Here is a 27,408-nt window from a genome sequence, read left to right on the forward strand (position 1 = left end):
AACATCTGTAAAAATTACCTGGATTCTTCCTCCCTAAATTGTATAATTTCCTATGACTCCTTAGGTCTTAGATAATTTACAAAATATAGGGAATACGGGTGGTCCATGATCACCAAAATTTCAGGGTCTACTAAGGTTGCTCCCTTATGGAAATAAATCAATGTCATGATTACTAAAAACTCTTACCAGAGCCAAAAAACTTATCAACGTGATTCTTATATTTGCTAGTGTAGGGAGAGCATTCCTGCTAGTTTTTTTGTTTTGATGGGGTGGTGATGTAGGGGAGTCTATTTCTTTCATGGTAAGAAACCTGGTTTATTCAAAATCACATGCACTGCAACTGTAGAAGATTCTAAGAGTAATACTATAATTCTTTTAAATCCCAGAATCAACAGATGGCTTATCACAATTTCTTTATTAACTGATTACACAGAAAATGCTCACAGAAGCCTTTAGATAATACTAGACACATCTTTACTAAAAATAATATTAACTTACCCAAATAAAAAATAACCAACTTACCATCACATTTGTAGTTTTTAGTTTTAAAATAATTTTCACAAAACAACTCATTAGACCTCAAAGACAGCATGGCAGATGGCTAAGAGATTAAAAAAACAAGCACCCCATCTTTAAAGATTTATTTAGTGTTGTTTCAATTCCTAAGGAGAAATGCAAAGTATGAATGGATTCCACATATATAAAGCCAGCACACTATTTTAAATAAAATTACTGGTTTGGTATACATATGCCCCTTTCTGTAATTTTATATTAAAGTAGAATCCCTGAATTTAAGAAAGACCTCAGAAATACCTTCTTTCCACAGGGACTATGTGTTTAATGTTACACTGAATTATGCAATTTCTAATGTATTGCAAAAACTTAAATCATGGAATCATATTAACTTTCAAGTTATTATGGAATGAATACCAAGGAGGATAAAACAACAGGGCTACTTTTGTCAGTAATCATTCTAACACTAACTGTAAAGATTAAAGGGAAAAAACTCCTCAAATTACAAATTTCCCCCATATAATGTTTTACAATACTGTAAATTATTTCAACTGGAAAACATATGTCTCTAATGCTTTTCTGATTCCTACAAAAAAGTTGTGTCCCTGAGCCTTTAAGAAGTTTACGGTTCAAAACAAACACCAGAGATATGAAGGACATATAAAAAATATGAGAACACTGTGATTCAAGAAGCTCAAGATTTCAGTCAACAAAATACATTTGCCATGAATACTTAAGAGGATGGCAGAAGTGTTTGCTGGACAGAAGTTCTGGTTCTCAGGTCATCCAGACCTGGGTCTGAATGCTGGCCCCTTCACTAATTAGCAGTTTAACCTTGGACAAGTTACTTAACCTCTCCATGCCTCCATTTCCTAATGTGTAAAAACAGGACAATAATGTTAATCTCACAAGGATGTGAGAGCAAAATGTGAAAAAGCACATGAAGTGTTCCTTACTCTATCTTGCACACTGTAGTCCTCAGCAATGCCTGCTGTCATCACCATCACCTCTACCGTGTTATTCTTGGTGAAGGGGTTCTGTAAAACAGAACTCCTGATATGTATGCAAGGATTTATGTACGGATGTGTGTGTGAAATTGATTGATATATAAAGGTTATCATAATGAGCATAACAGCTTTCTGGAAAGAAAAGAACAGAAACCTCCCATTTCCCTTGCCAAACCTATCGGGCAAGCCCTAAAAAAGGCCTCACAGCAAGAAAAGGCAGTGGGGCGGCAGGGCCATCTGACGACATCCGAACAGAGAAGAGGACAGGGCCACTGTTCCAAGTATACTGGCCAGCCATCGTAAGGACAGCTGGTGCCATGGAAGGAACTCTGAATTGAACTGAGTGAACTGGAATGACAGGAACTCAGGTCATCTCTGAAGTACTTGGTTTATCATGATTTGGTTATTTTGCCTGCTTGTCTTTTGTGGATTTTTTTTTTTTTGAGAGGAGTTGGGGAGGTAAACAATGTATTATGTCATCTTTCCTTCTTTAGGTAATTTACCAAGGTCACACAGTTGTTATATAATAGTGTTAGGATTCAATCCCACATATGTCAGACCCCAGTCTCCAGTGCTTAAACACTACAATATAACACTGTTATGGCAATCCATGGGCAGAAAGATGAGTTCATATTTTTTTTCATTTATTTTTATTAGTTGGAGGCTAATTATTTCACAACATTGCACTGGTTTTTGTCATACATTGACATGAATCAGCCATGGAGTTACATGTATTCCCCATCCCGATCCCCTCTCCCACCTCCCTCTCTACCCAATCCCTCTGGGTCTTCCCAGTGCACCAGGCCCGAGCACTTGTCACATGCATCCAACCTGGGCTGGTGATCTGTTTCTCCCTAGATAATAGACATGTTTCGATGCTGTTCTCTCGAAACATCCCACCCTCGCCTTTTCCCACAGAGTCCAAAAGTCTGTTCTGTACATCTGTGTCTCTTTTTCTGTTTTGCATATAGGGTTATCATTACCATCTTTCTAAATTCCATATATATGTGTCAGTATACTGTAATGGTCTTTATCTTTCTGGCTTACTTCACTCTGTATAATGGGCTCCAGATTCATCCATCTCATTAGAACTGATTCAAATGAATTCTTTTTAATGGCTGAGTAATATTCCATGGTGTGTATGTACCACAGCTTCCTTATCCAGCAGTTCTATTTCCAGTTTTTTAAGAAATCTCCACACTGTTCTCCATAGTGGCTGTACTAGTTTGCATTCCCACCAACAGTGTAAGAGTAGGGTTCCCTTTTCTCCACACCCTTTCCAGCATTTATTGCTTGTAGACTTTTGGATAGCAGCCATCCTGACTGGCGTGTAATGGTACCTCGTTGTGGTTTTGATTTGCATTTCTCTGATAATGAGTGATGTTGAGCATCTTTTCATGTGTTTGTTAGCCATCTGTATGTCTTCTTTGGAGAAATGTCTGTTTAGTTCTTTGACCCATTTTTTGATTGGGTCATTTATTTTTCTGGAATTGAGCTGCAGGAGTTGCTTGTATATTTTTGAGATTAATCCTTTGTCTGTTGCTTCATTTGCTATTATTTTTTCCCAATCTGAGGGCTGTCTTTTCACCTTGCTTATAGTTTCCTTTGTTGTGCAAAAGCTTTTAAGTTTCATTAGGTCCCATTTGTTCATTTTTGCTTTTATTTCCAATATTCTAGGAGGTGGGTCATAGAGGATCCTGCTGTGGTTTATGTCAGAGAGTGTTTTGCCTATGTTCTCCTCCAGGAGTTTTATAGTTTCTGATCTTACATTTAGATCTTTAATCCATTTTGAGTTTATTTTTGTGTATAGTGTTAGAAAGTGTTCTAGTTTCATTCTTTTACAGGTGGTTGACCAGTTTTCCCAGCACCACTTGTTAAAGAGGTTGTCTTTTTTCCACTGTATATCCTTGCCTCCTTTGTCGAAGATAAGGTGTTCATAGGTTCGTGGATTTATCTCTGGGCTTTCTATTCTGTTCCATTGATCTATATTTCTGTCTTTGTGCCAGTACCATACTGTCTTGATGACTGTGGCTTTGTAGTATAGTCTGAAGTCAGGCAGGTTGATTCCTCCAGTTCCATCCTTCTTTCTCAAGATTACTTTGGCTATTTGAGGTTTTTTGTATTTCCATACAAATTGTGAAATTATTTGTTCTAGTTCTGTGAAAAATACCATTGGTAGCTTGATAGGGATTGCATTGAATCTATAGATTGCTTTGGGTAGTATAGCCATTTTGACAAAATTGATTCTTTCAATCCATGAACACGGTATGTTTCTCCATCTGTTTACATCCTCTTTGATTTCTTTCATCAGTGTTTTATAGTTTTCTATGTATAGGTCTTTTGTTTCTTTAGGTAGATATACTCCTAAGTATTTTATTCTTCTTGTTGCAATAGTGAATGGTACTGTTTCCTTAATTTCTCTTTCTGTTTTTGATGAGTTCATATTTATCCTGTATATATATAGTAGCAGAACTCAGACAACACATTCTAACCTGCAGGAAGTGAACCTGTAGGAACTATTTTCAAACATTCCGCCAATGGTAACCAACAGAAAGCACAATCAACATAAAACTGTATCCTAAGAGTCTGCTTACGAAAACGCAGTATAGTCTCTGGCAAATCACTTAAGTTTAATCTAAATCTCAGTTACCATGTCTGTGAAATAGTATTTCCCTCATCTCTCAGGGCAGTAGACAGAAAATAAAGTGCATGAAGTATAATAATACAATGATTAGTACTTGGTGACCCTCAAAATAAACAATACCTCATATCATCATCATCATACCTTAACAATCTGATTTGATTCTGAATATCAATCTAAGAATGCTTGCTCAAATAGTAAAATAACCAAATTTAGGTTCCACATTAATATTTTTTTTAGTGATTTTGAAGAATGAAATTGAAAACATCTCACTACTTTCCTGCTCCTAGTCTATGGGAAGAAAAAAAGAGAGAGAGAGAGAAAACTTTTCTCATTATGTTCGATGACAGCATTTGAATTTTCTCCTTCCCATGTCAGTTTAATAACAATTTATTTTTAGAATTCAAATTCAGTTTAAATCTTCACTGATATGCTGTTTACTTGGTACATATCATATTTTACATTAAAATTTAACAAGTATTAATAAGAATAACAATGATTTTTCCTTCCTTGTTTATGAATAAACTATATTTAGAAATAAGAAAGTGAAGTTTATACACTGTGTCTAGAACCTTGCTGCTGAATCTATTTTTAAGAACTTAAATTTACCAAAACTGTGTTACCAAGTCACAATGCTCTGATAGAGACTCAAAGATCCTATCTATCCATTATTCAAAGGTGCAAAGAAATCAATGATACAGAAGAAATATATGCTTTATGCTCATTCCTCATACAAAGAGAAGAAACAAAATGAAAACCTGCAAAGATTCCCGAATCAACTTCACTATGAAGAATGAACAAAATCAAATATGCTTCTTAAAACAGAAAAAAACTAGTGCTGTGACCTAAATCAACTAATTAAGCCAACAAACGTCATCTCAGTTAAAAATACCAAAATTAGTCTTAATAATGCCTTTAATCATTATTAAGAGGGCTGGCCCTGATTAACTACACAAAACTGCCCATTCTCTTTAAATGCACATTTAGCAACTCTCATTGAATGCAGAACTCTTTATCCATAAAAAACATGGTGTAATTTCAGTGAATTTGTGACTTCAAAACTCTTTCTTTTCCCACTATGTCATAAATGGGAAAAAAACATCAGCCACTCTGGTAAGTAAGTTTATATATCATTTCATGTGTCCCTTAAACACATTAAGAAGAGATGAAGGCAAGGTCACATGCATCATACATGGCAGTCTGCAGTGTCAGAATTCAGATTAGCCTAGCTCCAAAGCACTGAGATTTTAGAATTCTAGCTCATCTCACTTTCATTTATTTGCTTTAATTTTTACTAACTACAGTTGGTTTATAATACCGTGTCAGGTCAGGTATACAGCTTCACATTCTTCTCCATTATAGGCTATTACAAATTACTGAATATAGCTCCCTGTACTATACAATAAATCCTTGTTGTTTATCATATATATAGTGGTGTGTATCTGTTAATCCCATACTTCTGATTTATCCTTCTTCCTTCTGTTTCCCCTTTAGGAGCCACAAGTTGTTTCCTGCATCTGTGAATCTGAGTTTCTGTTTTGTATTACTAATTAAGTTCATTTGTATCTTCTTTTTAGATTTCACATATAAGTGATATCACATAATACTTGTCTTCCTTTATCCGATTTTCTTCACTTAGTGTGATAATCTCTAGGTCCATTCATGTTGCTGGAAATGGCAGTATTTCATTCTTTTTTGGTTGTGCAACATTCCACTGTATATATGTACCACATCTTTATCCATTCATCTATTGATAGACATGTAGGTTGCTTCCATGTCTACTGGCTCATCTTTCCTTTAAATAATAGGAAACTGTTTACCATTTTTACACTGTTTCCTGAGGTAATAATATCAAGGAAACTAAGATTCACAAAATGCTTTAAACTAATATAATTCTAAAGTTAAAACAAGGACAAAAGAAAAGCATGAGAGCCAGATTTCCTTAGGCTGGGAAAATTTGTAATTAAGAAATAAGCCTAATTCATCATCAATATCAAGAAGAAAGTGCCTGCAGTATCCCAGGCCTGACTAGTTTTTCTTGTATGTATGTATGTATGTACCTGTTTTGTGTCTGTTAAATAACCAAAACAGGTGTTTCAACTACAACTCTGTGAAACCCAAATGAACAAGCACAGATAAGTATATGAACAAATTCAGTTTTCTTAAGTCACAATCAGGAATGACATGGTGAATACGTAACTTTCCCTATTCCTTGTTTTACCATGAAATACTGAATTAGCTAATATTAGAGTTTTATTAATATAGTTCTTTAGTCTATATACCAATTATTCATAGCATAAGTCAAAAACTAGCTTTAAATTTCAAGACTATGGCTTATACACTTATTTAAGAGAAACTTTCTCAAAGTTTATTAGAAAACTTCATATTTACAAAAATTTAACAATTTACAAATGTTTATACTAAGGATTTACCCAAATGGTTACAAATGACAACAAAAATTAACAGTGAAGCTTTCAAATATTAGGATTTTACAATCTGATGGTATTTCAAGAATCCTTTTACCCAGATCATATAAAAGGCATTCATTATGAAGCAAACCCTAAATAAAAACAAATTTATATAAAAGGGCATATTTTGCTTTAACCATTGATTAAAAATATTTACCATGGCAACCCCTTACTATAATTCAAATGTTAGAAACAAAATCATTTCAAAAATTTACACCCGTATTGCTTTAATTTTCACAACCCAAAAGATTATGTTCAACTATTCACTATACATGTACAGAACAATATTTTTTTAAAGGTGTTTACCACGAGTCTCTTTAGGTAGATAAACACTCGAGACCCACCTTGTGCTGTTCAATGGCATCTATCCACTGCTGTCTGTGATCTGGATCTTGAGCACGAAGATACCAAACGCTATCATTTACACTAATATCAAATCGGCATTCATCAAAATCATGAGGCTGTGGGGGGAAAAAAGGGAGGAAAGAAAAAGCAAAGCTAATTATATTCTTAGAAGTGTTATACCCGACAGCAAAAACATGAACATACCCATTCTGGCCGGTGAGAGATTTGTTATTCTTTTTGTACTCAAATAACTTTTTGAAGATATTCCAGATAAAGAGCACAACATGGGTACAATTACCAAAAACCATGCTCATTCACTATTCCTACAAATGAACTGACACAAGAACTATAGACATGTTTTTAAAAAAGAGATAAAATATTTTCCATCAAACGCTTTGAGTCAGTGTAAACTAGTGGAAATATCACTGAAAGCACAATTTTAATAAGGGCAAAAGTAAGTTTTCAAAAGACATTTGCTGGTATTTTTCTGCTTTCATTATTCAAAAGTAAATTCTCATCATCAGTAGTCTTATTTCATTAAATTTGATAAGCAAGATACTTTTATATTCTATAAAAAATAACATTAACATCCTTCTAAATATCTCAAATTAACTTCTAGGCTTTTTTACATCTTTTAATAGCCAGGAGAGTCTCTAATAAAAAGCAAAAGTAAAATGAACATTACATCAGACTTATGTTAGACAGAGGAAACCACCTTCACCAAAATGTAAGCAATTAGTGCAAATGTAAAATATCTGGTTCAGTTTCACATTCTTCAAAACAATATATAAAATAAAAATTTTATATACTTGTTTTTCTCTCAATGAATGAGTTCAAATATGACAGGATCACATCACAAATACAACCTGTTCTACTGGATAAAGTACAATGTTCTCTTCTCTGAACTAGCTTAGCCTTAGAGGAAAGAGAATCCTCTCTGGTCTACATAGTAATAAACTTACTAGCTGAATGTAATCTACATATTGTGTTCATTATCTCCCCGCTTTAACAGTATCAATCTTTATCTCCTTATCAGTTTATTCAACAAAAACAATATAAGCTAATTCCACAATATTCTTAAAAGATAAAAGTTAACACTCTGAATTACTATGTGCTGGGCATCATAGTGAGGACTACAGTGGGAGGCAGCGCATGATGGAGAGAAGCAGCAGGAAGAAACAAGACAATGCATGCCTTGCTTCAGTAACTATGAATATAGAAATACACAGAAGACAACATTTAATACCCAAAAATATGACTATGAATTTAACTGAAAGCTAAGTATTCATAAATCTTAACAATGAAGTCCAGTCATTAAGAAAAGCTTCTTGGAGGAAGGAAAACGTATGTACTATCTGAAGAACTAAGTAAATAATTTATCAGATCAGTCTACTGTTCTAAATAGCCCAGAGGTTTTTAAACTTTTACTGAGATATAATCATTATTTTATTTCTAGTGACTATTCTTAAAAAGGACTTATATTTTATATTGTGTTCAATATTTTCATTAAAGCTTTAGAAAATAAAAAGGTAATATATATATACAGTCATTGCTTATTTTTTGCTGGGAATTGTTTCAAGGACTCCCTTTGGACACCAAAACTTCAGATGCCTAAGCCCCACACATAAAACAGCTCAGAACAACCAGCTCTCCTTATCTGCAGACGCTGAGCTAGTGGATACGGAGGGTCACCTATTGTTCAAAATTTACTAATTTCCCCAGCAAATTCTTTTTCCACTTTTATATCTTCAAAATGTCCTTATAATCTTCCAGAGTCCTATGCCACATTTTAAATATTCCTAGAAACAGAAACTAGCCATTAAGCTTTCTCTGGGTGTGAGTGACTGAAATCAACGTAAGTAAACTTTGCCAAATTACTAAATCTGTTAAGTATATGAATTATGCTTTCTTCTCCCTACGTTTCAAAGTTTCAATATATGGAGAACTTTAAGCTTTTAATAGATAAAAACGTTATACACAGGAATGAAATAAAATGATAGTCTGCAAATCTAGAATTAAAGAATTTGAAAACTTCACTTGAATGTCACATTTACATGAGATGCAGTATCTCAATATCTGTTCAAAGAGATGGAGCTGACAGAAAGTGTACACAGAGTAGCCATTTCTACCAACAGTCTGAGGGACAGGTGGCACAGAAGGGGGAGCTGCTGATTTCCAGGTGGTAGGATGTAAACGACACACAAGTTTTCAATCCCTAAAAAGTCAAGACCTGTGGCAAGCCAAATCTACAAGGCTAAAGAAATGACAGATTTGTTAAGAGGTGTGTTCAGGAGGGTAAATCAAAGTCTAGACAAAAAGTTCACACCATGTCTCAACACACACACACTCAAACACATAATATAACAGTCTCCCTTTATCTAAGAGAAATACATCCCAAGACCCCAGTGGATGCCTGCAACTGTAGATAGTACCAAATCCTACAGAGAGAACTGACCTGTGAACGACAACAGGATTGGGGGTCTGGGGATGTAGAAAGCCTGAGTGTCTCAGTCATTCCTCTGCATCTGGGGCTCACCATCCTCGAACTCAACCACTCCTGGATTGGGTGGTACTGTAGGTATTATAGACTACTGAAACATTCTGGGTATAAGTGGCCGTGTGGGGTCAAACCTGTGTTGTTCAAGGGTCAACCGTGCTATGTTTCCTCCTATACAGGTATTAAGGAGAAGGCAGTATACACAGCATGGATATGGACCAAGGAAGAAGCCATGACTCACCAGGGGCAGAGCAGCCTGCATGAGATCTCATTATGCTGCTCAAAACAACGTGCCATTTAAAATTTATGAACCGTTTATTTCTGGAACTTTCCACTTAATACTTTCAGATCTTAAAGGTAACTAAAATTGCAGAAATCAAAACTGCTGATGGGGTGGGGGGAACCACTGTAGATAGTTAGACTTTAATTCAAAGAAAACTAATCTTTACTTTGAATTTCACTGTGGATATTTTATTCATCATGGATTATTCTAAAAAAAAACACATACATCAAAATACTATTTATCTCAATTACTGAGTTTTTCGATGCTATCTTAAATTTTATGACTGAAGTTAGTCCCTCGTTGGTCTTATCCTAGTCGTAGCCCTGACAGATGATTAGAAGAAAACCAATAAGGAATAAAGAACAAAATTACATGAAAAAATACAAGAGATGGTAGATGTAAGAGATGACATGAGCTATCTTCAGAGAAAAATGACTAAAAAATCTAAAGAAGGGATAAAGCAGCAAGCAATGAAAAGTAAATGCTAACAGGGCTAAGAAAAAAGAAATGAGTTGAAACCACATCAGAAGCAGCAATAAAAAGCCAATAAGTCTGTTTTCCCAAACAGAGGTGAGAAAAATACAAAGTGAAAGAAATATAATGAGTGAACAAAGGAGGTCAAGCAAATGATTGAACTGGTGTTTTGAAAGAGGAAAATGCAACAAGTGTAACAAAAAATTCTAAGATACTATCTTTTCCGCTTTTTTTAATCTTTTGGCCCCATAGCAGGCAGGCATGTGGGATCTCTGGCCCTAGGGGTCTTAGTTTTCTGACCAGGGACCAAACTTGCATCCCCTGCATTGGCAGCACAGAGTCTTAACCACTGAACTGCCAGAGAAGTCCCGATACTATCTTGAAATAAAACTTAAAGATCCGAAAGACATATTTTACCCAGGAAAAATGGTCACAGGAAATAAACTCAATCTGAAGGCTTATTCTGTGAAGTTAATTTAAGAAGAAAGAAACAATATTTCTCAAGCTTTTTGCATTATCACCCCTACTCCAAGAAAAAATAAATTCTCCTTAGTGAGAGAAATCAAATAGTAAGAACTAAGATTCTGTCCAGCTGACTTTTCTTGGAGGCCACATTACATACTGTAAGTACCTAAGATTTCACTTTACCAAGGACCAAGTATAGAGGCCCACTGAGAATGAGAATACATGTGCTAGGGGAGAAAGCCCACAACATGAAGGAAAATGCAGATGGGCCTCATCCTTTGTCACGTCAACATGCACTGTCAACAACAAAAGATACATCAAAAGGCGAAACGGCACTTATATCTACTCTTGGTCTGTCCTTAGGGCTGCGGTAACAAAAAAACCAGCATACCCTGGGTAGCTTTTCTGATTGTTTTATTAGTGAAGTTTCACAATCTACCTATGTGGGGTGTGATGCATGCTCAGTGGCCGAGTCGTGTTCGGCTCTGCGACCTGATGGACTGCAGCCCGCCAAGTTCCACTGTCCATGGGATTCTTCAGGCAAGAACACTGGACAGGGTTGCCATTTCCTCCTCCAGGGCATCTTCCCAACCCAGGGATGGAACCCATGTCTCCTGCACTGGCAGGCAGATTCTTTACATCTGAGCCCTGGGAGTCTCCGAGGTAGCTTTAACAACAGAAATGTCTCACAGTTGTGGAGGCTGGGAGTCCAAGATCAGGCTGTGAGCGTGGGAGGCCGCTCAGTGAGGGCCCTCCTGGCTTTTAGATGGCTGCCGTCTAGGTATGTCCTCATATGGAGGACAGAGAGCCCTCAGGTTTCCTCATCCCCTCCTAAGGGTGTGTCACCAGGGGGCGTCCACTTACATGGCCTCAAAGAAACCCAAGTTCCTCCCAAAGGCCCCACTTCCAAACTACCATCAGAGTGAGAATTAAAGCTTTAACACATACCACAGACCCATTATCTATCAAAATACCCTCATAGGAAGAGGCATAAATCCACAAAGAAGAAGAATGGAAACAGCTCCCAACAAAATTTAAAGCTGGAATGTGATAACTGACATTAACAGGCCTGAATACGCCGAGAAGCAAACATATACAAGGGAAAGGACAAAAAGAGCCAATTTATTTTGGAGGCATCAAGTTACACTACAGGTGAAGGCATGGGAAATGCGGAAAACAAAACTAATCAAGAGTCATTAAAAAGTGGAACTAGACCCCTGGAACCTCATTTTCCTATCCCACCGTGCAGTAACATTACAGGCCCCACCTCTCAGAGAGCTGGTACCAGACAGGGGTAGGAAGAAGGGACATTCCTATAAAGGAAGAAAGGTGAAAAAAGCAGATAAGGGAAAGTGTTCACATTAAAAGATTCTTTCCCTTACTCGACTCCCAAAAGGCTTGTGCCCATACTTGTTCCTTCTGTCTCCTTCTGCCTGTTAGGAAGACTCATCTACAGGAAAACTAGGTAATCCAAGAGAAAAGGCATACAGTAATAATACTTTAGGGTCTCATAACTGGGCCCTTAATCAGTATGAAAGTTCTACACCACAAAGACACAGAAAAATTTCCTTTCAGAACCGGAAGATACGCTTCACCAAAATGAAGAAGTGACCAAGAGAAGCAAGAAGCATGGAGGCCCAGGAAAAGCAGCAGCAAAGGGCCTCCCCAGCAAGACATTAGGAGAGCGCCCACAGCAGGGCTACGCAGAGGGCGCGAGAGGCTAGAGCAGGGAGCACGACAGGTCAGAAGGAATCTCTCCAGGGCAAGGAAAACCAGAATGAAAAGATTAGCTAAAAGGCTGAACTCAGCGGAGAAGGTGTAGGAAGATTTCCCTAGAAATTCAAAGAAGCCAACCGAATTTTAATAAAGTTTATTGACATATAATTAATACGTAATAGACAATCCATTTAAAGTGTATAATTCTTTTTTTTTTTTTTTGTAGGGGTGTAAACTGACCCAACTTTCTTTTTTTTTTTTCCCCATTTATTTTTATTAGTTGGAGGTTAATTACTTTACAATATTGTAGTGGGTTTTGCCATACATTGACATGAATCAGCCATGGATTTACATGTGTTCCCCATCCCGATCCCCCCTCCCTAAAGTGTACAATTCAATGGCATTTTCACTTGTATATAACCCATGAAATCAATACCATATCAAGACGGAAATGTTTTCATTTCTGTAACCCCCAAAGGACTTATCCTATCTGAAGAACATCTATTCCTCTGTCACCAGCTTCCAGAAACCAAGTATCTTCTTCCTTTCACTGTATATTAGTGTTCACTTTTTCTAAATTTATATAAAAGTAATCAAATAGTAAATACTGTTTTTACTTAGTATGAGTATCTTGAGATTTACACATACTGCTGTGTCTTATTGATAACTTATTCTTCTTATTGCTGAGAAGAGTTTAATAATGCTGGATATAACATATTTTACTTATTCATACCTCCGGTTGGACAAAAGTTCATGTCTTGTAAGGATACAAGTATTTACTTCTTTTGACTTAGGAATGGGCTGACTGACTCATAAAATAGGTAAACAGTTAACTTTAAAGAACTGACACAAATAGCTGTAGTCATTTTACGTTCTTACCCGCAGTCTATCAAATCTAGTCACTCCACATCCTTGCTTGATTTGCTTATAGGCTCTCTACTCTGTTCCACTGATCTGAGTGTCTATTCTTACTCCAGTAACAGTATTTTAATTATTGTTGCTTAACACTAAATCTGGAAATCATGTAGTGTTACGTCCTCAAACTAAACTCTTCTTTTAAAAACCTGCTTTGGTTAGTCTAGGTAGTTTGCATTACAAATAATTTATGCTTCCAGATAAACTGTAGTACCAAGAGCATTAAAAGCTTAGATTTTCTATAGATTAATATGGCAAGATGTGATACTTTAACAATGCTGAGTCTTTTAATCTATGGACATAATATCTCTCCATTTAGGTCTTCTTTACCTTGACAATCTCGCACAGTTTGCAGGTAACAGTGTCCAAAGTATGGTATACAATGTTAGACTGATTCCTGAAGTAATTTTTTTGTTACTGTGTATGGAACTGTTTTAAAAATTCAGTTAGTGCTTATTAAGAGTTCGCACACCACCAATGAAAGATCCTGGCTGCCACAATGAAAATCAAAGATCCTACATGCCATGACCAAGATGCAGCACAGCCAAATAAATATTTTTAAAAAGTCAGTTTGCTTAGTGTATATGATAATACATTTTGTAATTGTATATTAACCTTATATTCTACAGGGTTCCCTTGTGGCTCAGCTGTTAAAGAACCTGCCTGCAACTCAGGAGACCTGGGTTTGATCCCTGGGTTGGGAAGATCTCCTGGAGAAGGGAAAGGCTACCCTCTCCAGTATTCTGGCCTGGAGAATTCCATGAATTGTATAGTTCACTGGGTCACAAAGAGGTGGACATGACTAAGTGAATTTCGCTTATATTCTACAATCTTGCAAAATTTACTTAGTAGTTCTCAAAACTGTTTCCTAATAATTTGAAGGAATTTAAAGAACAACGTCAGACTTCCCTGATAGCAATTCAGAAGACTCTGGTTCGACTCCCAGGTCAGGAAGATGCCCTGGAGAAGGGATAGGCTACCCACTCCAGTATTCTTGGGCTTCCCTTGTGGCTCAGCTGGTAAAGAATCTGCCTGCAATGAGGGAGACCTAGATTTGATCCCCAGGTTGAGAAGATCCCCTGGAGAAGGGAAAGGCTACCCACTTTAGTACGCTGACCTGGAGAATTCCAAAGACTGTATAGTTCATGGGGTAGCAAAGAGTCCGACACGACTGAGCGACGTTCACTTTCACTTTCAGAGAACGATGTCACCTGCAAACAGCTTTACTTTAGCCTCTCTAATATTTATATCTTTTTATATATTTTTTTCTTGCCTCACTGAAATGACCAGGATGTCCAGAACAATGTTAAACAGAAGTGGTAAGGGCAGATATCTCTGCCATATACCTAATCTTAGGGGAAAGGCACAGTATTTCACCATTAAGCATGATGTCAGCTGTGCGTTTTTGTGGATGTCTTTCATTAGGTTGATGTTATTTCTAGTTCTCTAAGAATTTTTATTTTTAATACTAAAGAGTATTGAATTTTGTCAAACACTTCTCTCTTTTTTACTTGTCTGCCTTTACTGAAATCGTTACAAATTTTTCTTTCGTTTGTTAATACAGTGAATTAAAATAACTGATTTAGTAAAATTATATTAACCTTGCATTTCTGGGATAAACAACACTTAGTCCTTTTTATATACTATTGGGCTTGATTTGCTAATATTTTGCAAAGGAATACAGTGTTTATGTCTACCAGAGATATCAAACTGTAATTTTATATTCTTGCAATTTGTCTGACAGGCCTAGGTGTCATGATTATACTGCTCACATAATGTGTGTTGTAAAGAGTCTGTGTAAGATTGGGATTATTTCATGAATGTAGGAAAGAATATGGTGGTGAAATCATATGGGTGTGCTTTCTTGGTTGGGGAGCATTTTACAGATTCAGTGTTTGAGACAATGGTTTATTTACATTTTTAGTATCCTAAAGCAGGGAGAAGGGAAAACATAACCCTGTGCTGAGCTTACTCTCTCAATCGTGCCCAACTCTGCAACCCCGGGGACTGCAGCCCACCAGGCTCCCTTGTCCATGGGGACACTCCAGGCAAGAGTACTGGAGTGGTTGCCATGCCCTCCTCCAGGAAATATAACCTTACTATTTACCCATATATTTATTTTCCCTATGCTCTTCATTAGCTCCTAAAGGTCTGACTTTGCCTCTGGTGTATTTCCCTTCAGCAAGAAAAACTTCCTTTGGCATTTCTTGCTAAGGCAGGCCCACCCAGAGCAAGTTCTCTTAATTTTCCTTCGTCTGAAAACATCTTTATTTCATTTCATTTTTGAAGGATAATTTTCATTGAATACAGAGTTCTGAATGGAAAGTTTTTTCTTTCACTACAGTGTATCTTTGAGCCTCTATGGTTTCTAATGAGAAGTGTATGGTAACTTGAATCACTGTCCCCCAATGTGTATGGTATTTTTCCATGGCTACTTGCAGCATTTTTTTACCTTTGGTTTTTACAGTTTGACTATGATTACTATGATTATCCTGTTAGGTGTCTGTTAAGTTTTGTGAATCTGTAAATTTCTATTTTTCACCAAATTTGCTAAGATTTTACTATAATTTCTTCATTTTTTTTTTTTACCCTCTTCCCTCTCCTGAGACTTCTAAAGGCCATTTAATTAGAAATTGCCTCAGAGATCCCTGACATTCTGTTCACTTAAAAACAAACACAAAATCCTAAAAAATCTGTTATTAAGAATGACTTCTTTTGCTCTAAATTCAAAACTTTGATTTTCTGTCATCTTCATCTGCTACAAATCCTATGAAATGAATGGTTTTCATTTCAGATGTCATTCCTTTCAGTCTTATTGGTTCTTTATATGTATTCTTTGTCTCTTCTGAAAACTACCTTTTATTCATTATAATCGTATTTTCTTTTACCTCAAAAAATCATAAATTATAATTTACCTCAAATTATTATAAAAATAATTTTACTTTAAAACCTTTGTCAGATAATTCTGATATCTTTAACTTCGCATTTATTCATGTCTTTGCCCTTGAGAACGTGTTTCGATTTCCTGGCTCTTTGTATGTTGAGTGAGTTTATCTTGGACATTGCGAATGTTAGGTTGTGAACTCTGGATTCTATTGTATTATTCTGAAAAATACTATTCTTGTTTCAGTGGGCAAAAATTTCTCAGGTCAATTCTTTTGTGTGTTTAATGGGCAGCATCTAGGACCTTAGTTCAGAAGGTTTTGATCTGGCCTGCACATACACTGCTGAAGATCAGGTACAAATCTGCACAGAGGGTTAAACTCAGAATTTGGGGTTCTTCTTCGCTGGCTTTTTTACCCCTGGATTCTTCATTAACTAGGTCCCTTCTAGAAGGTTCTTAGAGCTGAAAAGATGGCCGTTTTCTTTAGGGGAGCTCTGGCATCCCCAAGTCTCTGCCGCAGCAGCAGTGACTCAGGCAACGCCCAGAGTACTCCCCATCCGCCCCATGCACGCGCGGCGTCGGAGTCAGTCAGCCAGAGACCTGGGGAGAGTTTAGACACAGTCTGAGCTCCCCGTCTTTGGCTTCTCTTCTGTGGGGTTCCCTCACTCTCCAGCAGCCCTGGAGAGCAAGAAGAAGGTGGAAAACCTCGTGCTTTTGCCTGCCTGCTGCTCCCATTAGGATCTATCCAGCAGAGACGGTCAACCTTGGCAAGGGCGGTCAGCTCCAGTTTTCATATTCATTCAGAATTCCCGGAGCCAGACTCACTGACGGGTAAGGGGTGTGTGGGGGGGGGGGGTGGGGGGGGGTGGGGGACAGGCTAAGCAGCATGCTTATTTGTGCCACAGAACCACAGAAAGAATAAAAGAATGAGAATCAGTAATTTGAAGTTACAAACACGTTGATTAAAAGAAACAATTAGTCTGCCTAGACAATATCTCTAAAAATAGCCAAAGTACCACTCCAGCAGAAGATTAGAGGTTTTCTATTTGGGTATGTTGAACTAAAGGAACCCCTAAACTAATGGCTATCAAGCAAGGCTGAAGAAAGGGTGTGATATTTAAAAGAGGAAGACAAAGTCTATAGTTGAGTAGTAAGATCCTACTCCCACCACAAAATTCCACCTACCCAAAGCAAGCAAGGAGTACGTCAAGGCTGTATATTGTCACCCTGTTTATTTAACTTCTATGCGGAGTACATCAAGAGAAACGCTGGGCTGGAAGAAGCACAAGCTTCAAGACTGCCAAGAGAAATATCAATCCCCTCAGATATGCAGCTGACACTATCCTTAGGGCAGAAAGCGAAGAACTAAAGAGCCTCTTGATGAAAGTAAAAAAGGATAGTGAAAAAGTTGGCTTAAAACTCAGCATTCAGAAAACTAAGATCATGGCTTCTGGTCCCATCACTTCATGGCAAATAGATGGAGAAACAGTGGAAACAGTGACAGACTTTATTTTTGGGGTCTCCAGAATCACTGCAAATGGTAAATGCAGCCATGGAATTAAAAGACGTTTGCTCCTTGGAAGAAAAGTTATGACCAACCTAGATAGCTTATTAAAAAAGCACAGACATTACTTTGCCAATAAAGGTTCATCTAGTCAAAGCTATGGTTTTTCCAGTAGTCACGTATGGATGTGAGAGTTGGATTAAAGAAAGGTGAGCACCAAAGAATTGATGCTTTTGAACTGTGGTGTTGGAGAAGACTCCTGGACTGCAAGGAGATCCAATCAGTCCATCCTAAAGAAACTCAGTCCTGAATATTCACTGGATAAAACTCCAATACTTTGATAAAACTCCAATACTTTGGCCACCTGATGTGAAGAATTGACTCATTTGAAAAGACCCTGATGCTGGGAAAGATTGAAGGCAGGAGGAGAAGAGGATGACAGAGGATGAGATGGTTGGATGGCATCACTGACTCAATGGACATGAGTCTGAGTAAACTCCTGGAGTTGGTGATGGACAGGGAGGCCTGGCGTGCTGCAGTCCACGGGGTCGCTAAGAGTCGGACACGACTGAGTGGCTTACCTGAAATGAAAGCAATCAAGGCTGCTAGGGATATGGGTGACTCCCGGGCTAGAAGAGGTGAGGTACACAATGAACTTGGAAAATCATGAGCCTAAAAGTAAGGGGGTAGTTTTTAGAGGTGGGGAGGTGGTCCTGAGGGGAGAATGTCAAAAGGACCAAAGAAACAGCTCTAAAGGACTTCAGTTAATCAAATCAAGGGCAATTAGATCATCAAAATAGTTAAGTACAATAGTGGACTAGAGTTCACCGAATAACTCAGGAATATATGAATCCATTCTGTTAATGAATGGAACAAAAATAGAGGGCTTTTAAAGAACAAAAAAGAAGAATGCTGACATAAATGTGAAAAGGGTTTACAGAACTGGAAAATCTCCATTTTGCAATCATTACAGAAATCACCGGGAAAGGCAGGCATCACAGAAGGTTACTAAATCAAAAAGGGGAAAAAGTCTGATGAAGAATGGGATTTTATACATGGTCTTGTATGTCTTCCCAGAGAGCTAACATTTTAATTTCAAGGAGAAGAACAGTCACTACAAGCAGGAAAACTGGACAATTCCTTGACTGGATGGTTGAAATTAACATCATATGAGATGCAGACAGCAACATGTGCCTCTGATGTGGTATCCTGAAAAGGATATCATATCATTTTAGTAGTTATTTTACCAAAGATGAACAACCTGAATCTAATCATGAAAAACTGTAAAACAAACTCTTAAAGAATAACATTCTATGAAATAACTAGTCCATTATATTTTTTAAAAACATGAATGTTATGCCAGGCAAAGAATGGCTAAGGAACTGCTCCAGATTAAAAGAAACCAAGAGACATGAAAATTAAATGCAACATATACTCTGAACTGGATTCTGACTGAAAGGAAAAAATATGCTATAAAGGAAACGGCTGGAATAAGTGATAAATGTAGACTGTAGATTAGAAAAAGGTATTACATGAAACTTCTTGTATTTTTGATAGCCAAATTACACACTTAGTAAGAGAGTATCTTTTGGAAATTATACACTAAAGTATGCATGATGTATGCTACGTATTCTCAAATGACCAAGAAAAAAAAAGTGTGTGTGTGTGTGTGTGTGTGTGTGTGTGTAGAGGGAAAGAATGGTGAAAAGAAATAATGTTAAAATACTGCTGATCGCTAATTGGCCTTTTGGCTAAGACCAAGAGTAAAAATGCTGGTGAATCTAGGTGTTCTTAGGAGTTATCTGCATTACTCTTGACAGCTTTTCTGTATGAAGTTATTTTAAAATAAAAACTTAAAAATGATACATTAAAAAGATACCAGTAATCAACTCTATGCTTTCTTTACTGTCAACAGTTCCCTGTGAGAGTCAGTTCCTCAATCTCTTCTTGTATCTCATTTTCAAGGGGAGCCAATGTCATCAAACATTTGAGAAAACTTCTAACATTAAAATCAGACTAGCTTTTCCGGTAAGCGGCCTGAGCTGACCCCTAAAAATGGTGCGCTATTCACTCAACCCAGAAAACCCCACAAAATCATGCAAATCAAGAGGTTCAAATCTTCGTGTTCACTTTAAGAACACTCGTGAAACTGCCCAGGCCATAAAGTGTATGCATATCTGAAAAGCCACCAAGTATCTGAAGGATGTCACTTTAAAGAAGCAATGTGTGCCATTCCTTTGTTATAATGGTGGAGTTGGCAGGTGTGCACAGGTCAAACAGTGGGGCTGGACGCAGGGTCAGTGGTCCAAAACGAGTGCTAAATTTTTACTACACATGCTCAAAAATGCAGAGTAATGCTAAACTTAAGGGCTAAGATGTAGATTCTCTGGTCATTGAGCACATCCAAGTGAACAAAGCCCCCAAGATGCGGCACAGGACTTCCAGAGCTCATGGTCGGATCAACCCCTACATGAGCTCTCCCTGCCACATTGAGATGATCCTTACTGAAAAAGAACAGACTGTTCCTAAACCAGAGGAGGAGGTTGCACAGAAGAAAAAGATATTCCAGAAGAAACTGAAAAAACAAAAACTTATGGCCCGGGAATAAATGCTGCAGAAAATAAATGCAAATAAAAGTAAAAAAAAAAAAAAAAATGAAAGACTAAACACACCAGGGGCAGGGTGGGGGGTGGTGAGGGGGAAGAATTCTGAAGGAATCAATGATGTGAGGACCAAAAGATAAATTTATACACACATACACACAATGTGATTCATGCACACACGAACATGCACAACTTGTAACTCCAAACAGCCTCTTCCTTGACATGTTGACTTTGAGTTAACTGCCTCCTCCATCTTCTCGTGAACACTTAAGAGGCATCTCAATATATCCAAAACCGATTAGCTGACTTACCTCCCAAACTTCTCTTGCAGGCTTCCTTCCACATTTCTGTAAATGGTAACTATGGGTTGTTTAGACCTGAAATCATCTGACTCTTCATGTTCCTCACACCTCACAAGGAATCCATCAACAAATGTGCAAATTTTATCAGCTCTACCTTCAGAATAATCTGGAATCCAATCATTTCTCATAATCTTCACCAACAAACTCTGGTCCAAGCCACCACTGTTTCTCATCTGCATTACTTGCAAAAAGCCTCCTACAGCTGCCTAATTTTATTTTCCTGCTCCTGTTCCTGTCTCCAACAATTTATTCTTAACACAGCAGCCAAAAGTGATCCTGTTACAAGGATCAAATACTCCTCTGCTCAAGCCTCCAATAACTTCCCAGCTCACTCAGCATGAAAGCCAAAGTTCTTTTAGAAGGACTCACAGTCAGGCTCCACATGGTCAGGTCCCACAGCCTCCTGCCTTCTTTGTCGACTCCACTCCAGCCATACAGGCCTCCTTACAATTGCTTCAAGTGGTCCAGGAGGGTCTTTACACTGCTGCTCCTTTCCTGGTCACCTCTCCCCTTACTACTTTCCCTCTTTGAAATTTCTTTTCAAATACCCCATTTCACTTATTATAAAAACTACCCCCTTTATCTCTAAAATAAGGACAAATCTTACAATTTGATATCAACTAAAACTGGCAATGTGGCATATAAAATAATGGCTTATTGTAAATTTAGTGGCATCAAACTCATTAAAATACCGGTAATTCTTTGCCAGGGAAACCTTCCCAGATCACCCTATAATAAACAATGCTTAAAAAACAAAACTTTCTTAACAAATATGTGTTAGTTTAAGAGAGCAGATTTGAGAACAGATTCCCAGACAAGGTCACTGTGATTAACTTCAAGGCCACTAGCTGCAAATTATCTTCCCCCCAATTTTTTGTTTTATTTGTAAACCTAATTTGCAAATCTTCAGAAAAATATACAGGAAAAGAAAATTATAAGTATTCATTATTCAACTTTTTTCTTTTAACATATTGACTTGATATACCCTCTGGGTATACCCTCTTATTTTTACCTCAATTTTGAGAATTTCTGAATAAACAAAATGGTTTCAACTTCTATCCTCAAATAAAGGGCTGACCATGATCCAGGCAGCCTCAATTTTTTCATTTTTAATATGCTTTGACATGAGTGCTGTTCAATACAGTAGTCACTAGCCAGGTGTGACTGATTTGAACCAAGATGTGCTACAAGTATAAAATATCAATACACTCTGCATTTTGAAGACTTGGCATAAAATATCTTAGTAATAATATTTCATGCCTATAAATCAGGGTAATATTTTGGATGTATAAAGTTAAATAAAATATAATAAATTAATCCTTTGTACCTAGAAAACTTTTAGTTCCATATATGTGACTTGCCAGGTGGCACTGGTGGTAAAGGACCTGCCTGCCAATGCGGGAGACATAAGAGACACGGGTTTGATCCTCGCGTCGGGAAGATCCCCTGGAGGAGAGCATAGCAACCCACTCCAGTATTCTTGCCTGGAAAATCCCCATGGACAGAGGAGCCTGATGGGCTACAGTCCATGGGGTCTCAAAGAGTCTGACACAACTGAGTGACTTAGCACATAGCATGTGTGGCTTGCACTTGGGACTCACATTATATTTCTATTAGACAAACACGATTTAAAGCGTTCATTTATCTATCTATCCATGTAACCAACTAACAGATGAAATGGTTATGAATACCTCTGATTTACCAAGTACTAGTCAAGGCACGCAGGATACAGTGATGAGGAAGATCAAGCACAGTCCGCAACTGCAGAGCTCACATTAACCCAGTCATAAGAACTGCAAACTTCAACTGCAGCTACAAATGAGAAAGGTGCACTGTGTCAAGAAAGCCTATAATAAAGAAGTAACCTAGTCAAGGAAACCAAAGAAGCCTTCCAAAGTAGCAGTACCTCTATTGGTACTACTTAGATGAAGGATAAAATGGAATAAAGCGAGAACATTCCGGAGAGCAAGAGAAGGGCATGTAAAGATCTCTGGCAGGAGAGAACAAGCCTAGATAAGGCAGTGAAAGAAGGGCAGCATGACTGGAGGTGATACCACGAGGGGGAATCTGGTGAGAGACGAGGTTTACGGAGGCAGACAATACAAAACCTTATCACCCAGGAAAGGCTGGAAGAGAAAGGATAGTATAAGTACTTTCTTTCCTCACTGGGCCTGATATACCTCATTTCACTTAGAAATTTAGATATATTCTCTCATCTTAAATTACTTGAGGAGACATTAATAACAGACTCAAAACAAAATTCCAATGCTACAAAAGTGTTTTGTGCAGTCCTGTGTAATGCAGGAGTTCATGTACCCCTGTGCAAATCCGATGAAACATTCAAACTTCTCAGATCAGTATTTTCAAAAGTATAAAACAAAATACCTAGATTATGAAGGAAATAAATTATACAAAACTCATAATGAAAGTTTAAAATAATATATGTATTAGCTTATGTGTATTAGTCCTTCAGTCGTGTCTGACTCTGCGACCCCACGGACTGTTGCCCTCCAGGCTCCTCTGCCCATGGGATTCTCCAGGCAAGACTTCTGGAGTGGGTTGCCATTTCCTTCTCCAAGGGATCGTCCTGACGCAGGGATTGAACCCGGATCTCCTGCATTGAAGGCAGATTCTTTACCATCTGAGCTATAGTGAAGTCCTATTAGCTTATACTAACAAATTAACAGCAAGAGGCAGGTACTGGTATTTTGAGATATCTGCAATATATGTCATGCCATGTGATGCCATCTATTTCTGTTGGTGAAAAAGTCACAGATACAATATTACTGTGATTTCTGCCTGCACTAATAATGAAAGAAAATGACAAATGTCAGTTAAAAGTTAGTGAACATAAAATTGTAATCTTTTCTCACCATCTTTGCAAATCCCTTGTGGACTTGTAATGGTCCACTTTATTGGTCACTGTCTACAACTAAATAGAGGATAACCTACCTGTCACAAGAATCACAAAAAGCAAACTTTTGAATCCACGCATATTTCCTATTATGATAAAGTTTTACTATTTCATAGTAAATTAATATAAATCAACATCTTTTGATATGCTGCACTCTACCTAAAACATATCTTGGCCAGACATAACTTTATTTAGCTCCAGTCATCTTCCCAGGTGGCACTAATGGTAAAGAACCCTCCTGCCAATGCAGGAGACATAAGATACTCAGGTTCAATCCGTGGGTTGGGAGGATCCCCTGGAGAGGAAATGGCAATCCACTCCAGTATTCTTGCCTGGAGAATCCCATGGACAGAGGAGCCTGGTGGGCTACAGTCCATGGGGTCGCAAAGAGTCAGACACAACTGAAGCATCTTAGCATGCATGCATCTTCTTCAATAACTCTGAAAAAACATCTAACAACTTATGAAAATCAAATCCACATCAGAAATTAAAAAAATTACTATTATTCAACTGACAGCCTTTTATAAAGGCATTATGCTAGGCACTAGAAATCATAATTCAGTAAAGGAACTTTAATTCAAGATAACTGATTGTAGAGTCCCAAATACACTATATTTGTAATGAAAACACTACTAGTATGTTCCCAAATTTTACCACAATTTATTTGACTGTAACTGCTTTAAGATCAAAGTACATTTTAATGATCTTAGCTCAGAAAAAAGAAAAATTCCTTTCAAGTTTTCTAAATAGTAAGAACAACTTAGTAACTTGAAAATGTTCATGTCTTTGCCAAAACAGATTTACTTTCACATAGAACCTGCAAATACAACAGGAATCTGTTTTCAACAAGTCTTCTAGATGATTCTAGATGAACACATGTTTGGGAATAACTAGGCTAAAGGAAATCCTTCCACCTTGCAGTAGGAGTGGACAATTACTATTTCTCCCATAATAAGAATCAAAGGCACAAAACAAGATAAAAGCACATATATAAAAATGGTAAACTACAATATAAGGTAATTTTTATTTGCTTATGCATAAGGAGATTATTATGACAACTAAAGGAGTTGGCATGCAGAATACGTAGCACAATTCCTACTACATAATTGTCAGTCTGTCCATTTTCCTTTTCTAAAAATATTTAGTTCAGATATAAGGACAAGGAGTGGTTCTTTGAAAACCTGTGGTTTAGGTTGAGCCCAGAGGAAAGGTAGGTGTCTGATAATGGATGAAGAAAAAGACCTTCTATTATAGGTAATGGAGAATTCAGTGGGCAATTTTAGCAGAGAATGCCAAGATAGAAGTTAGACAACAGTCAGGTTGGTGTAGAGGATGTTCACTTCTTCTCCTTATAACTATTACTAGTTCATTTCTGAGACAATCGCTAGCCTCAACAATTTCCCAAAGTCTGCAACCTTGACACACATTATCCATTTAAATTGCCAGCAATAATAGCACAACTAATAGTAATTTCTTTTCTTTTATATTAATACATCACCACTTGATCTCAACATCAGATCAACTATCAAAGTCTAGAGAGGAAGCAGTTAAGAAAATTAATGGAATAAACCACCAGTTCATGTCCATTCTCTTACTTGAGCACAGCTACTCCTCTTGCTTTAGAAGGGTGGTTCTAAAACTAGCACACAATTATTTAAAGGGTTTGCTAAGACAGAACTGCTGTTGTTAAGTCACTAAGTCATGTCTGACTCTTTGCGACCCCATGAACTGCAACACACCGGGCTTCTCTGTCCTTCACTATTTCCTGGAGTTTGCTCAAAATCATGTCCAGCGAGTCAGTGATGCTATCCAACCATCTCATCCTCTCCCATCCCCTTCCTCTCTTGCCCTCAATCTTTCACAGCATCAACTCTTTACATCAGGTGGCCAAATTATTGGAGCTTCAGCATCAGTCTTTTCAACAAATATTCAGGTTGATTTCCTTTAGAATTGACTGGTTTGATCTCCTTGCAGTCCAAGGGACTCTCAAGAGTCTTCTCCCAACACCACAGTTCAAAAGCATCAGTTCTTTGGCACTCAGCCTTTTTTAACAGTCCAACTCTCACATCCACACATGACTACTGGAAAAACCACAACTTTGACTAGACGGACCTTTGTCAGCAAAGTAATGTCTCTGCTTTTGAATACACTGTCTAGGTTTGTCACAGCTTTTCTTCCAAGGAGCAAGAGTCCTTTTAATTTGATGGCTGTAGTGACTGCCTGTGGTGATTTTGGAGCCCAAGAAAATAAAATGTTTTTATCTTATTTTCCATTTTTCCCCTCATCTATTTACCATGAAGTGATGGGACAAGATGCCATTATCTTAGTTTTCTGAATAGAGTTTTAAGCCAGCTTTTTCACTCTCCTCTTTCACCTTCATCAAGAGGCTCTTTAGTTCCTCTTCACTTTCTGCCATCTGTTTATGTGAGGTTAGCAATATTTCTCCTGGTAATCTTGATTCCAGCTTGTGCTTCATCCAGCCCAGCATGCCACATGATGTACTCTGCATATAAGTTAAATAAGCAGGGTGACAATATACAGCCTTGATGTACTCCCTTCCAAATTTGGAACCAATCCATTGTTTCATGTCTGGTTCTAACTGTTGCTTCTTGACTTGCTATCCAACCATCTATCCAACCACAGATTTCTCAGGAGGCAGGTAAGGTGGTCTGGTATTCCTATCATTTGAAGAATATTCCACAGTGACTGTGGTATCCACACAGTCTTAAGGCTTTAGCGTAGTCAATAAAGCATAATGCTGGACTTCATAAATCAGAGTTTCTTACTCATTAGGTCTGAGGTAGGGCATGAGGGTCTGTACTTCCAACAAGTCCACAGCTGATACTGATACTACTGGCCTAGATATCATATTTTAGGTATAATGTCAATGTCCTCTGCTTATGTTCCTCTTATTTAGTATTTCCTTGTTTTGAAGTGGCACATTTTCCAGAAGAAAGGTCTGTGGAATGTTTGTTTGTTTTTTACTTATTAGTATGAGAATTCTCAAACATATGCAAAAATAATGAACCCCCATGCCACTATTCAGCTTCAACAACTAACTCATAGTCATTTTCACTTCATCAACACCCTCCACCAAATCATGCATGAACAAATGGATTATTCTGAAGCAAATTCAAAACATATAATTTCATCCATAGATATTTAATTATGTTATCTCTAAAATAAAACATTTTTCAAAAACCACAAGAAGTAAATTTTTTAAGACCTTCGTATTTTAAAATGCTTTTATCTGCCCTTATACTTCCTTAGTGGTTCAGCTAGATACAGAACTCAATGTTGAAAATATTTCTTCAGAAGGCAAGCATGACCTTTTCCATTTTACCTACCAGGGTTGTTCTCGAAAAGCCCAGTTATTTTGAATCCTTGTCCTTTGTTGTGATCTTTTCTTTTCCCCCTCTGAACCATTCAGGATATTTTTTTCTCCGAAGTGGTCTGACTCACCTCAAAATATGTTTTTCATGATTTTTTTGTTTGTTTTTCACCTATTATGTTGGATCTTCATTGGCCTTTTCAGTGTGAGAATTCATGCTCTCAACTTCTGTAAATCTTTCTCATACTTTTGCACTAAGTATTATTTTCTTTTCTCTCTTTCTGAAGCTCCCACAGTTCACATATCAAATCTCTTTCTTTAATTTACCTTTTCTCCTATTCCCTGTCCTTTTGTTTTTTGCTACTTTTTGGGAAATGTGTATAATTCTACCTCCCAATTCATTTGATTTTTTTATATCACTGACCATATTAATAATTTCCAAGAGATCTTTTTTACCTTCTTCCTTTCTTATAGTATACTTTCTTG

At 37.4% G+C, this 27,408-nt stretch overlaps 1 protein-coding gene across 2 annotated transcripts in view; it reads right to left on the bottom strand.

The window, feature by feature from the left end:
- Positions 1–27,408, bottom strand: part of CERT1 (ceramide transporter 1) — a 123,600-nt gene that overhangs the window by 74,914 nt on the left and 21,278 nt on the right. For both annotated transcript variants that reach the window (XM_020880904.2, XM_020880905.2), the window contains exon 3: positions 6,974–7,090. In XM_020880904.2, the coding sequence (XP_020736563.1) occupies positions 6,974–7,090 (117 nt within the window). The remainder of the gene's footprint in view (positions 1–6,973; positions 7,091–27,408) is intronic.

The sequence above is a fragment of the Odocoileus virginianus genome, chromosome 6 (assembly GCF_023699985.2).
Source record: "Odocoileus virginianus isolate 20LAN1187 ecotype Illinois chromosome 6, Ovbor_1.2, whole genome shotgun sequence".
Taxonomy (NCBI): domain Eukaryota; kingdom Metazoa; phylum Chordata; class Mammalia; order Artiodactyla; family Cervidae; genus Odocoileus; species Odocoileus virginianus.